The sequence below is a fragment of the Oculina patagonica genome, chromosome 12 (genome assembly GCF_052425735.1).
Source record: "Oculina patagonica isolate OP01 chromosome 12, crgOcupat, whole genome shotgun sequence".
Classification (NCBI taxonomy): Eukaryota; Metazoa; Cnidaria; class Anthozoa; order Scleractinia; family Oculinidae; genus Oculina; species Oculina patagonica.
Window position 1 is genome coordinate 27,348,580 of NC_135769.1, and position 12,976 is coordinate 27,361,555.

Here is a 12,976-nt window from a genome sequence, read left to right on the forward strand (position 1 = left end):
TAAATTTGTTTGTTTGATTGTAAACGCATTATGGATGCGATTACGCTTTGGACGATTCACGCGAGATATTGAAAGTAAGATGTTTACTATGCGTTCCAAAACTCGTCCGTGGAACACTTTTCCAGTTGTAGTGTTATTGTTAGTAACCCTCGACCTTGGAGAAACAGCGTTACCATTATGTACGAGCAACGCTAACGCTGTCATAACATCTCCGTGTAAGTTTTCACCGGGAATTCATTCTTACACACAATTGACAATCAATACCGAAGTTTTCTTAGAGACAACCTCAAGCTCTTCGCAGCATTATTTCAATGTCTCTCAGACATTCGACATTCAAGACAAAGCGATTTTAATCCTTGATTATAACAAGGTGAGCGGTAGTAATCCCGGCGCTGGTGTAAAACAGAGTGGAAGCGTTGGTAGCTCCGGAGGTAGCTACGGAGGCAGAGCTGGTGCTGCCTCTAACGCGCCACTTACTGCATCTCAAGTTGAAGCATACGGTAGCGCTTTTGCCGTCTCGCAGCCAGGTAGTTGGGGTGGCGGTGACCCCAATACGCGCGGGAAAGGAGGTGGATTTCTAAAGATATATGCTCGTAAACTTATAATTGACGGAACAGTGCAGGCAAATGGAGAGCGCGCTCAGCAAAATGACGGAGGAGGTAGCGGCGGCGGTGTTTCTATGGACTGCTTCGAAATCGATGGCAGCGGCAGAGTGGAAGCATTTGGAGGAATGGGAAGCGGTAAGGGGGCTGGTGGGAGCGGAGGAAGGATTGCAGTGGCGTTTCAACATGGATCCTTTGGAGGCCAGGCTCGAGCGTACGGTGGAAAAACAGGTGAGTACTGAAAAAAATTGCTTCGTCAGGTTCTCTAACCGAACGTGATTCTTCGACTTCCGCATTCACGGTCAGCAAAAAACTTTCAGTTAACTTCGGTTGCTATTATAGCTCAGAGAATTAATTACTGACAGGAAGTGAGCCTCACGTATATAGTTATTGGTACAAGCAACTATTATTCTTAATCCCTAGCTTTATTAGCTTTCTCATTGAAAGTTACAAAGCACAAGTGCAAACTTGTCAAAGTTTGCGTCAAAGTTGTTTGAGGACCATCAAATTTATGCAAAAACCACACTTGTGCAATGTTGCATTTTTTACCTTCTTTTACTAAAATTCTGCTTAGGGCTTTCGGAGAAAACGTTTTTAAAACCATTCAATGTGCATGACCGTAACGTACGATACGAAAATTAGTGCAGCTTATTTAAGTTACAGTTACTGCCGGCGCTTGAGTTACAACCTTGTTGTTAAAACTAATTTTGTTCACACATCGAAACAAATTATGCGGGTATCAGAGCATGTCTTGTTTAACAAACTTCACGGAGAATTAAATTTCGCAGCAAAATTCGATCTTTGTTTCCATTTCTGATATTAACGGGATGTGCCTAAACAAAATCTGCCAAAAGCGAACTTTCAACATCAGGTTACACCTGAGGAATGTTTAAAATATTTTACTCAATTAAAGATCGTTTTTCGTAGTGTAAACAAGGGTGTCATTAATTGTAAATGGTCACTCTTTGACAGACGGAGTCATTTTTTCCGGCTTTCTTTTCAAATTCAGCGGAAAAAGACCAATATTACTCAGTATCTTCTGGAAATCGGGGAGGTCCAATGTCTTCGAACAATTTATGTCCAATTTTCGCTGTTTACGTTTGATCGGATTACAGTGCTGTAAAAACGCACGAGCATTTTGTTTAGTTTGCTTACATTTCTTATCAAAGCGATTTTCTTTCAGAAGTAGCTTTCTTTTGAGTTTTGAGAACAAGACCAAGCTTAAGCGTGTTCCTCAAAATTATTTAAGCACTCACTTAGAAAAGCAATAGTTTCCAACGCTTAATTGAAGATTAAGATTAAAAACGATTATTAGCTAGAACTTGTGATCAGTGATTGAAGGAATGTAGCAAAATACTTGATCATGATGGCTGTCACCCTCGGGCAACAAAAATGTCATGTTTTCCGACCAACTAATCTGTTTGCGGTTGAGTCAGCGAATGTAAATTATAACGCACGTGCGGTCCGATATCGCGTCATAAAAACCCAAATCCGTTTTGCTGCTTGTACGGTTCGCTGTGTTGTGCAATATACTTAATGGTTGCAAGGGCAATTGAGCATTTTTTTCCTTTGTATAAATTATTTTTGATGGTTTTACTAAGTGCTTTTAAAAATGCTTTTTTGGAAATGTCACGCAACAGGCAAGATAGGCGCGATTCCCGCTGCTTTCTCGAGTCCGGTCTTCGCGATCGTTCGTCCCTAGCCTGATCGAGATCATGCCCTCCCTCGCCTGATCGCAGGTTAGTTCGTTCCCGGACGCGGAAAGTTCGTTCGGGAAAGGAGTGGGGGCTCATTTTTTCCGAACAGCGGCTGGTGATCTAGGTGATAAGAGATCGATTCGCTCGGCGCTTTGCTGCTAGCCTACGTATAGCCCTACCCATCCCCCAAGAAATAAAGGGGTAGGGGCCCGGTAAGTACCGCATTTAACACTTACCAACAAACCACACCACAAAAGTGAAAGGAAGGTTGGCACCGTTGTTCTTACCTGGGTTTCCAGCGTTGGGGAATTTTTAAGAGAATACTCAACATATCATACTGGGGCTTTCTTGCCCCAACGAAAGGGCAAGAGGCTTTTTACGTTTGCGCCGTTGGGCAACAAAGGGAAGTGGCCTCCAGTTTGCAATCGGAGTTCTTTTCTTCTTTTGCTGCTTCGTTTTTATTGCTTTTATTATTAAAGGCCACGATAAGTAATTTTTAACCTCCAATCCTACGTAGTGACTGTGGCCGCTAATTGAGTGGATAAATCTAATGAATGGATGCTTTTAAAAAGGAGTTGAATAGATCAGGAGATACCTTAAATTTTTCATTTTTCTTTTCTTTAAGAAAATGAGGTGAGCCCACAAGGAGTCCAAGCAGGTACTGCATCCTTGAGTGCTACCTCCAGAAAGAGTGTCTCCAATCCTAACTGGCCATACAACCAGATAGTCTATTCTGCCGCACTTGCACGATTGAATTACCAAGTGGCGCCCGGTGGATGGAGGCCAGCGACTAACAATATTGGACTTGAACATCTGGAGGTAGGGACATACTGTAATTTGATTGCCTGAGCTATCGTACACTACACTGTTTCAGCCCTTGGTGTGCAACTGAGACACAAAAGCTTTGCTTTGACACTAACTAATAGTGAACACAAACACACAGATGTACCAATGTGCGGAGGCAGCTAGCGATGTTCAACATGCATTCCCATAATCCCATTCCCATTCCTAGTTGCCCAAATCCCATTTTTCCAATGAAAAGGTGTCTAAATCACAGTTGCCATTTTACCCCTCCAAGAACCTTTTCAAACAAACAATTGTTGTTAGCCTTTAGAGAAAGGGATTTAAAATGAAGAAATGACTGGAAAATAAACGGCAAATCCTCTCGTAACATCAGCAAGATCGCGCGGAATAAATTATGATTTGAAACTGGCACATAAGTTTTTAAAGGCGCATAACGGTGTATGTCCTTCTTTTAGACTTCTGGGATTTTAATTATCCTGTTATATTTCAAACATTTGTTACGAATCTCAACAGGTTCGGCTGTCCAAAGAGGCTTATATAACTGACGTGGCTACCCAAGGCCGGTACGGAGGATCTGAGTACACCAGATCATACACACTAAAGTATCTTGATCCTTATATTTCTTCTCCAGAGACATGGAGAGATGTTAAGGTAATGCGCTTGCGTTAGCATGATGGAAAGTTGTCTGTCAGTCCAAAAGTGTTCTTTTTTTTTCCTAGTTGTAATTAGCGAGCGAGTTTTAAAAAAAATGAAATAGAGGGTGGGTTTCGTCCAGTGTGAAACTGAAAACAACATCTCCTGTCATCTAACCTGAGATCATGCCCTCCCTCCCTACTTATCACTCCGGGGAAAAGAAAAAAACGCTTGAAAGAAAGAAAAAAAGAAAAAAAATGAAAAAATGAAAAAGAACGCCTGATCGCAGGTTACCTGACATCAGCCAGTGTAGACTCCGATCTTGCACAAAGTTTTGTTGATCAATTTGTAAATATGCTTGTTACAAGTTCGTAATCGTACATTCAATTTGTATGGTCCTCATGCGTAAGGCAGCGTTTTTCAATAATATCTTGATAAACTCAAGAGACTTCACGACATGAAGGGTAGCTATCTACGTTAACCTGCGATCAGGCTTTCTTTTTTTTCGCGGCGGAGGGAAGGCGATTGACCCCTCCGCCGCGAGAAAAATAACGCCTGATCGCAGGTTACTATCTACGTTTGCTTGCACCCCAATCAATTTACTGAGTGGGGTGGACACAGTCGGTTTTTTAAAGTCACGTTTCCGTCACAACATAATTTATGGCGCCCGCAAAATCGTCGCCGCTTGATTCTGTTTTGCTTCACGTCGCTCTCCGGTACAAAAAGCTTATTTCTTTGCCGTCAAATAGTAAACAAGTTGTAATTACGATATACTAATACATTTTTGCTTCTTTTTATTGCAAATCTAGACAGCTATGATTTGGCTAGGTACTAGAAAATCGATCTGCCAGGACAAATCAACTGATCAAGTTCATAATCGCGGTGTTTCATAAATGTTTTCTTTTGAACATTTTCAGGAAAATGGTGAAGTGAAGACCTTTACAGGAAACACTGACACCAACACGGTAAAGAAAAATGCTCTTCCCGCAGAGATATACACGAAAGGTATCCGCTTCTTTCCCAAGTCATACAGCGGAAATATCGCGCTTAGAGTTGAACTTTATGGTTACCCCGCAGGTATGTTGAATCATGATGAATTAAAACACTGTACTGGTGAATGAACACTAGCTTTATCGTATGCCGTGGAACACTGGATGAGTGAATTTTGCTATAATTAATTTAAATAGTAATGTTCTTCTTTAATCGCTTCGTCGCAGCCGATCTAAATCGCCTTTTACAACTTCGGTGCAGGCTGTCATTTTCATTGAATGAAGTTCCCGCCAATTCACGTCACACAACGTGTCACGTCAAGGCACACTGAGTGTCACGATATATTGACTTTTGGGGTGTACAAAATTACCCTAAAATCACAGAAAAATCTTAAAAAAATAGTTTATTAAGGTAGAAAAATACCGAAGAGATATAATAAACCAAAAGAAAGAGGAACCAAGATGGTTAAGATTGATGGTTAAGGTGGACGATTTATCAGAAATTTGCGCTTTGGGTGACGCAACTTCTTTAGCATGCAGCGGATTAGAAAGGACCAGTCAGTTAGCTTATATTATCGTACATACAACAAAAAAGTAAACTGAGATTTTACTTCTAAAATGTACGTTTACTTTCATTTCAGATCTTCCTAGCAAACCTGCTTGCAGCTACGTACTTCCTCAAGGTAAGTTTTTCTTGCAAATTGTGAGAGATCGTTCGCGTAAAGGCCAACGAAACAGCGTACTTTCAATTAAAAAAACTTAGACAAAAAAGGTTTCTTGCTTCCTGCAACTGAAGAAATTTGTCGTTCCATAGTGATACAACAGTTTCTTCCGCACTAGCTCAGGGACGGCGGAGCCGGGGGGCTGGGGGGGGGGGCTTTAGCCCCCCAGAATTTCCGAAAAAATAAAGACTTACTAAGAGAAGAGTCTTTTAAGCCCCCCCCCCACTTCAAGTTACTAGTCAGCCCCCCCACTTGGAAAATTGCTCCGCCGTCCCTTTTCAGGATTCCCTCCAGTCCATAGGCTTTACTTGTGTGATGACGTGGCCATACAGGAATAGAGTGTATCTGATTGGTTGTTGCTTGCGCACAAAAATTCAAAACCCAGCAACAGCTAGTTGGTTGGTTGCTCGTCGGTTTTAATTTTTTTCAAACTAATCCGAAGTACGGCTCGAGACAGCAATCGATCATAGGCTTGACACGTGATTTCTTACTTAAATAAAACTAAATTCACGTGTGTTTTGTTCATACACAGATGGTAATCCTGAACCTGGAGGACCAGGTACAGTTTATTTTGACGGCTACAAAAGCGGATTGAAACATCGAATGTTGAGTATTGACAACCAAGGAAGACGGCCCAGAGTAAGTTGATACCATAAGCTTCAATATTTGGTCTGTTGGCGTGTTCAAATTAGCTCCTACCTCCCATCAATTTGGCAAGGGATTATTTTCGCGGACCTGGTGTGATATGCGTTTGCTGTTGGTTAACTTATTCCATAAGTAAGATTGCAGGAAACAGGCGAAATACCCCTGTTCACCCTCATCTTTCTCTGTTCGGTAGAATTTTCTACGTAGATTCTTTTAAGTAGCAACCCCTCCGTAAGTTATACCTTTTTGCGCAAGGGTGATTTTGGCTAGCTCCCTACAAAAGCATTTCCACATTTTAATCCGATTTGAAAAGGTGGTCATTATATATGTGTGTATTTCAACGTAAATGATTTTATCTTCGTTAAACAAAGTGTTGTTGATATGTTTAATTTGTCTGTTTAATGTTTCTCTTATACTTATTTGTTTTCAAATATATAGGTTCCCTTCCGGGATTGCTTGTTTAAAATTACCCTCATAATTTCTCTGTTACTCTCCTTACAGGTTAACCATTCATCAGATGTTAACGTGTTCCGTCAAACAGGTAACGTGGTTGAGTTTTTCTGTTGTTCTGAATTGTCAAGGAAACTCAGAACAGTGGTTTGAATTGTCAAGGAAACTCAGAACAGATGTTGTATGTGTTTGCATTTTCAAAATGGCTCACTCAATACGGTTTAACTAACTAGCAATAAAAAGTAACAGAGCAGATCAAGGGAGAGGGGCCCAGAGCACCCCCTTTTGCTAAAAGAACGTAAAATAGTTCCAGGTGTCCCCCTTTTTTTAGGACTTTCGTTTGATTTATAAACCAGTTAATATGTAACGTACTCACTGTAATGGGTAACAAACGTGTCTCTAGTTCCCTTTAGCTGTATCTTCCTTATGCACCAGTTCCCAGCCTAGTAACAAGTAGTTTTAAAAAATTCAGACCTGTAGCTTTAATTTGATACCAATTTTGCGAGGTATCAAGGGGGGGGGGGGGGGGGCTATGAAAATCCATTTTTGGGGTCTTGGCTCATGGACTATTGTTTATAACAAGATTTCTCGTGGCAGGCGCTGTGGCATGGATCACAATCACCGCTGACCGGAAACTGGAGCAAATTGAGATTTCCGGAGGAGCGCAACTCGTCATCGCCGGCTCAGCTAAAAACCTAACAGTCGACAGTATTACAGATGACAACACGGGCCATCTGTATCTTCTGTCTTCAATGCAACTTCAAATAAACAGTCTGCTGTCACCTTGCGCGCAAATATTTCACGGCGCAGAGCTCATCTTGTCTGACATAGAGCCGAGTGTTTCATTAGAGCGCACTGTTGACATATACGGCGCGCTTACCATCGATGGTGCCCCTAGCGTCTTCTTAGGAAAGGAACACGGCGTTGTCACGATGTATCCAGGGTCTAGCCCCAGTACGCTGAGCTTTGGGGAGCTCATCATCGAGTCGTCGGGTCACCTGCGGTTGATGAACTATGACATACATACTCCAGCGTCCTGTCGGTGGTCTGTGACAACATCAGGGTCCAGATTCACGCTTAGCGATAGCTCCAAGATGGACGTTGACTGCCCTTTTAATCTAACAGGCGATCAGATGAACATAGGGCTCAATTCCCCGCTGAAAATTAAAGGCAACAGTTCAGTTACTTACGTCTCCATGAACGACGTCAAGATAAGCGGCACGTTTGACCCAGGGGTACTCTCCTTGTTAGAGGGTTGGAAAACCCTACGGATTGAAAGATACGGCGATTTGAGCTTCTTTCCCTACGGAGATGTGAGGCTTGATACTTTTTATTCCAACGGAAACTTCCACGTTGAAGGAGCCGTGTACATCAGGGGAAGAGACCCTGCAGTAGCAAGAACAATCGAAGTTGACGAGTATGGCAACGTGCAGTTTGATTTGCCGCTCACTTCGAACTCTTTGACTTTTGTTCATAATAACTCACAGGAGTTTGGCTCCCATGGTAGACTTTCCTTGAATGGAATTTCACTAGTCCATGCAGATATTGTTTTAGTCGATGGAACTTGGCTGCCGAAGAAGCTTAAGATTGAACCGGGATGGAAAGAACTGACCGTGGAACACGGCGGCCTGTTTCACTTTGACCCTGTGGGTGTTTTCAACTTGAACAAGTTTCATCTGGACGGTGATGTAAAGTCTTTGAATGCAGTAAAATTGGTGGGTTTGTCCCAAGAGAGGATCCTCCAATGTGAAGTTGGCTTCCACGGTGTGGTACTCATAGAGTCAGCGGATCTTACAACGATGCTTTGCCATGAAGTTTTTCTGTGGGGAACTCTGCGCGTTGGGAACTTATCCATTGGTTCATTATGGGACGATCTTACGGTAAATGGCACCAAAGGAAAATTTTACTTCGAGACTTCTCAACCACTGAACATCAATCGGACAATAGTCAGTGGATTACTCCAGACCGGATCAGCGATCGGACCCAGTGCTCCCCTGACTGGTGAATCGTTTGTCATAGAGCCGACAGGTCAGGTGAGCATCCACTATCAAGCGCAGCCTTCGTCAGTTGTTGATGGTGCAGTCAATTCCACGTTCCACGTGACTACAGTTCAAGTGGACGGCTTATTTAGACTTGGTTCGCTCTACCTGGTCACCGACGACCTTAGCGTCGGATCTTCTGGGCGCATTTCAGTCGATGGTGGCGGTGCTCTCGGAGGAATGGGACCTGGTGCCGGAACTCAGAAAGACAGCGGAGGCTCTGGTGCGAGTCACGGAGGCCGAGGGGGACGTGGGACGCAGACACGAGCGCAGCCATTCACGATCTATGGTGACATTTTCTCCCCAGGAGGGTGGGGAAGTGGCGGTGGAAATGGCAGTGGAAATACGGGTGGAGGACGTGGTGGTGGAAGAATATTTCTTGAAATCACCAATTCGTTCAGTGTCAACGGGGTTATTCAGATGAACGGTCTTTCTGGTCAGGTAATGTGGTATTCTTTATTCGGTGTGCGACAAATGCAGACTGCTGACCAGCAGTGTCTTAAAGTATATCTCGTGTTACCATTACCATTATCGAGAGCTTAACGTAAACAGGCTAACATGAACATTTTTTAGGCTAACCAGAGCGTTATTCTGGCTTAGTTCCAGACTGCAGGTCTTGCAGTCTGCATTTCTCGAAGACCCTTCTTTATTAATGTTTCCAATAAGCTTTTGCTAACTTAAGACCCATAAGCACAGGCTTGATCAAGTCAAGTCTTGGTTTTCTCTTTTTCTTTTTGGATTTGCATTACTACGCTTAGTGATAAAAACCCGCGCCACTTTCTCATAATACAAAATGTTACTCACTTATATACGTTTTCCCGCGCTTCGTGCCGGCTACATGTATTTGCTACGTGTGCTGATTGGCTCACTGGATTGTCTGTGTCTTTTGTGATTAGCCAGAGTGCTTGCATTGGTTTTGTTTCTACTACAATCAATCAAAAATCGCTCCATGCAGAAGAATTTAGTCGTTTTAGTATGTATTTTAGTACTTTGTCCAACTTAATATTTAAAATTATTAACTGAAGTTTCCATAGTCAACTTAATTTCATTTCTAATTCAGACCTCGACCAGTGGCGGCGGAAGTGGGGGCTCCTTGTGGGCAAACTGTCATCAATTTACCGGAAGTGGCAAAATCGAGGCCAAAGGGGGTAATGGGAACAATCATGGCGGCGGTGGCGCTGGAGGAAGAATCACGGTAAACTACGTCAACGGTGGTTTCCATAGCGACCATGCAGATGCACGTGGGGGACATGGAGGGTCTGGCAGTAATACAGAACCTGGAGGACCTGGAGTCATATACCTGGATGGCAAAGCACCCGTAGTCAAAAATCTACGTATCGACAACAAGGGGCTAAAAGCACTGGTAAGTAAATGCATTTGTGTGTGTGCGAAAGAGAGAGTTTTCTTAAAAATTCCAAAAATTACCCTGGGCTCATTTCAGTTCAAAAAACTTTTTCGATGAGCTTACTTGGTTTAATTATTGGCTTCTTTGCTTTTTATAGGCTTCACTTACCGGAGATTACAATCGGTTCATAGAAACAGGTTAGTTGCTATAATAAAAATATCATATATTACACTAAAAAGCTTTTTATATTCAACTGTTAGATAGAGTGTCGCGAAGTCATCAGTATTTTTAAAGACTCAAGTTAACTGTCAAGTATCGTGTCAAGTGTCACCCTCTAAAAAATAAAGCCTTTACTTTACTTACTTTATTAGAGAAGGATCACGTTTTATTATACAGTTCTATATGGGTTTATGTTAAAGACGTAGAAATTACGTAAAGAACAATAATAACACACCAAAGATAGATTTGACTGGGTTAGCCATAAATGAGTGGTTATTTTGAGCTCAGAGAGCCACACCTTCTCAAAATTTATTTTCATAAAGTTAAAACGTTTTGGCAAAAAGATTTCTGATCAGCTGTGTACATTTAAACAATCTTTCTCGTTGTTGCTGATGTTGAACAAATCATGTTTTTACTTTAGGAGCCGTAGCTTATCTTAACCCTCCTTTGGACAATTTCGTCTACGACTTTACGCTGATCGAAGTCTATGGCGGTGGTCAACTGGTTTTCCCGGGCGCGGGAACCGAAGTGCGTGTTGATACCATATATGGCGATGACACCGGTTACATACACGTGCCACCATTCAACACACTGAACATGACAGGAACGTCCGAATACAAACGGATCAACGTGACTTGGGCGCCATTTATTTACGAAAACGCAACTTTCGTTTTGCCCAACGGGACCGTGGAAATACGAAGGGCAGAGAGCTTAAGTTATCCAAACATACAGCGAAGCTCGCAGGTTACCTTTTGGGGAAGTGTGTTAGGGTTTAAGGCACACCTCATGGTGGCCTACGGTGCAACAGTTCTCTTTGAAACGTCCTGTCCGCGTAGTTTGAACTTTGTTGGAATAACAGTGCAAAAAACAAGTCGACTTTTGTTGAAAAGCAACTCGGCAGATGAGTCTGACGGCTGGACCATACAGGTTGCAAAGGATTATGGACCTGTTTACCGCGAAGGAGTGGTGACTATAGAGGGTGATGGGACGTTTGAAGCTAGATCGTTGACATTAAAAGCTGAGTCACTTGTGGTAGATCTACGTGGGAAATTGACGCTTGATGGACAAGGATACCTTGCAGGTAAGGTGCTGTCAGTCAGTCAGTCAGTCAGTCAGTCAGTCAGTCAGTCAGTCAGTCAGTCAGTCAGTCAGTCTGCCAGTCAGTCTGCCAGTTAGTCAGCCAGTCAGTCAGTCAGTCAGTCAGTCAGTCAGTCAGTCTGCCAGTCAGTCAGTCAGTCGGCCAGACAGTCGGTCAGTCAGTCTGCCAGTCAGTCAGACAGAAACACGGTCATGTCAGTCAGTCAGTCAGTCACTCAGTCTGCCAGTTAGTCAGTCAGTCAGTCAGTCAGTCAGCCAGACAGTCGGTCAGTCATTCTGCCAGTCAGTCAGACAGAAACACGGTCATGTCAGTCAGTCAGTCAGTCACTCAGTCTGCCAGTTAGTCAGTCAGTCAGTCAGTCAGTCAGTCAGTCAGTCAGTCAGTCAGTCAGCCAGACAGTCGGTCATTCAGTCAGACAGTCAGTCAGTCAGTCAGTCTGCCAGTCAGTCAGTCAGTCAGTCAGCCAGACAGTCGGTCAGTCAGTCAGACAGAAACACGGTCATGTCAGTCAGTCAGTCGGTCGGTCAGTCAGTCAGTCAGTCAGTCAGTCAGTCCGTCAGACAGTCAGACAGAAACACGGTCATGTCAGTCAGTCAGTCAGACAGTCAGTCAGTCAGTCAGTCAGTCAGTCAGTCAGTCAGTCAGTCAGTCAGTCAGTCAGTCAGTCAGTCAGTAAGACAGTCAGTCAGTCAGTCATTTCAAACCAACATTAAATCCTTTTCTGACCAATTCCAATTTTTCAAGGTACTGGTCCCGGTGCTGGGTCCGCATCGTCTGACGGCTCAGGAGCGGGGTATGGAGGAAGTGGTGGAAACGGAATAGTAACCATGGAAACAGGTGCGCCTTATGGCGATTATAAAAATCCTCGTGTTTTTGGGAGTGGCGGTGGATTCGGCAGTGCTGGTACGGGAGGTGGCGTGTTGTCATTAGAAATAGTTGACGCCTTAGTTGTTGAAGGTAAGTTGTAATTAACCTTGCGCTAAGACCCGGGTCAAACGTCGAACTCCACATGAGACGAACTTAATTGCAATTTTGGTCGACCCCAACAGGGAAAGCTTGACCGTTGGGTCAAACGTCGTCGAGCCGACCGTCGAACCAAATTTATTAATTCATTAAGTTTGTTTCACGAAAAGATCGATGTTTGTCCCACAGTTGATCTTCACATGCTCTATCCGTCTGAAGCAGACGGATAGAACGTGTTGGTCGATCCTTATTCAGACAGACGAACTTAACTTAGTCAAACATCGAACTTTTCATGAACTTAATTCGCTCAGTTTAGTTCGTCTCATGTGAAGTTCGACGTTTGGCCCGGGCCTAATAGTTGTGAAGTAAAAACCGTTTAAAGTTTCTAGAGAATTACCCGGTGAAGTTAACAGACTTAAAAAAGTAGTTCTCTAGTCGGAACAGGATTCAGAGATATCTTTCTCAAACTCATCAATTTTTTACGTTGAGACAAAGGAAATCAGAACTGTGACGGTGGTTTGGGTATGTGATCGTAATAAGCATAGATTTTTACGATTTTATTTCTCCGTTTACTCCTTAGTTTTAGTTTCGATGGAGCAAGTTTCATCACATTTCCAAACATCTCTAATTTCGTCGAAAATACTCCACTGCCACTGCGCGTCGTATTTTCAACTCAGGCTCTTCTCGGTGTTTGGAAATGTCATGAAACACACGCTTTCGTGTTTGATTTTACGTAACATGAAGCGACTAGGCTTATAGCTACAGATAA

General features: G+C 43.1%; 1 protein-coding gene across 1 annotated transcript in view; it reads left to right on the plus strand.

Moving 5' to 3' along the window:
* Positions 1-44: 44 nt before the first annotated feature.
* Positions 45-12,976, plus strand: part of LOC144632860 (uncharacterized) — a 109,114-nt gene continuing 96,182 nt past the window's right edge. The window contains 12 exon segments of the mRNA XM_078491608.1: positions 45-833; positions 2,925-3,118; positions 3,617-3,754; positions 4,654-4,813; positions 5,367-5,408; positions 5,980-6,086; positions 6,594-6,633; positions 7,140-9,022; positions 9,642-9,944; positions 10,084-10,123; positions 10,567-11,226; positions 11,989-12,201. Of these exon segments, the coding sequence (XP_078347734.1) occupies positions 80-833; positions 2,925-3,118; positions 3,617-3,754; positions 4,654-4,813; positions 5,367-5,408; positions 5,980-6,086; positions 6,594-6,633; positions 7,140-9,022; positions 9,642-9,944; positions 10,084-10,123; positions 10,567-11,226; positions 11,989-12,201 (4,534 nt within the window). The 5' untranslated portion in view covers positions 45-79.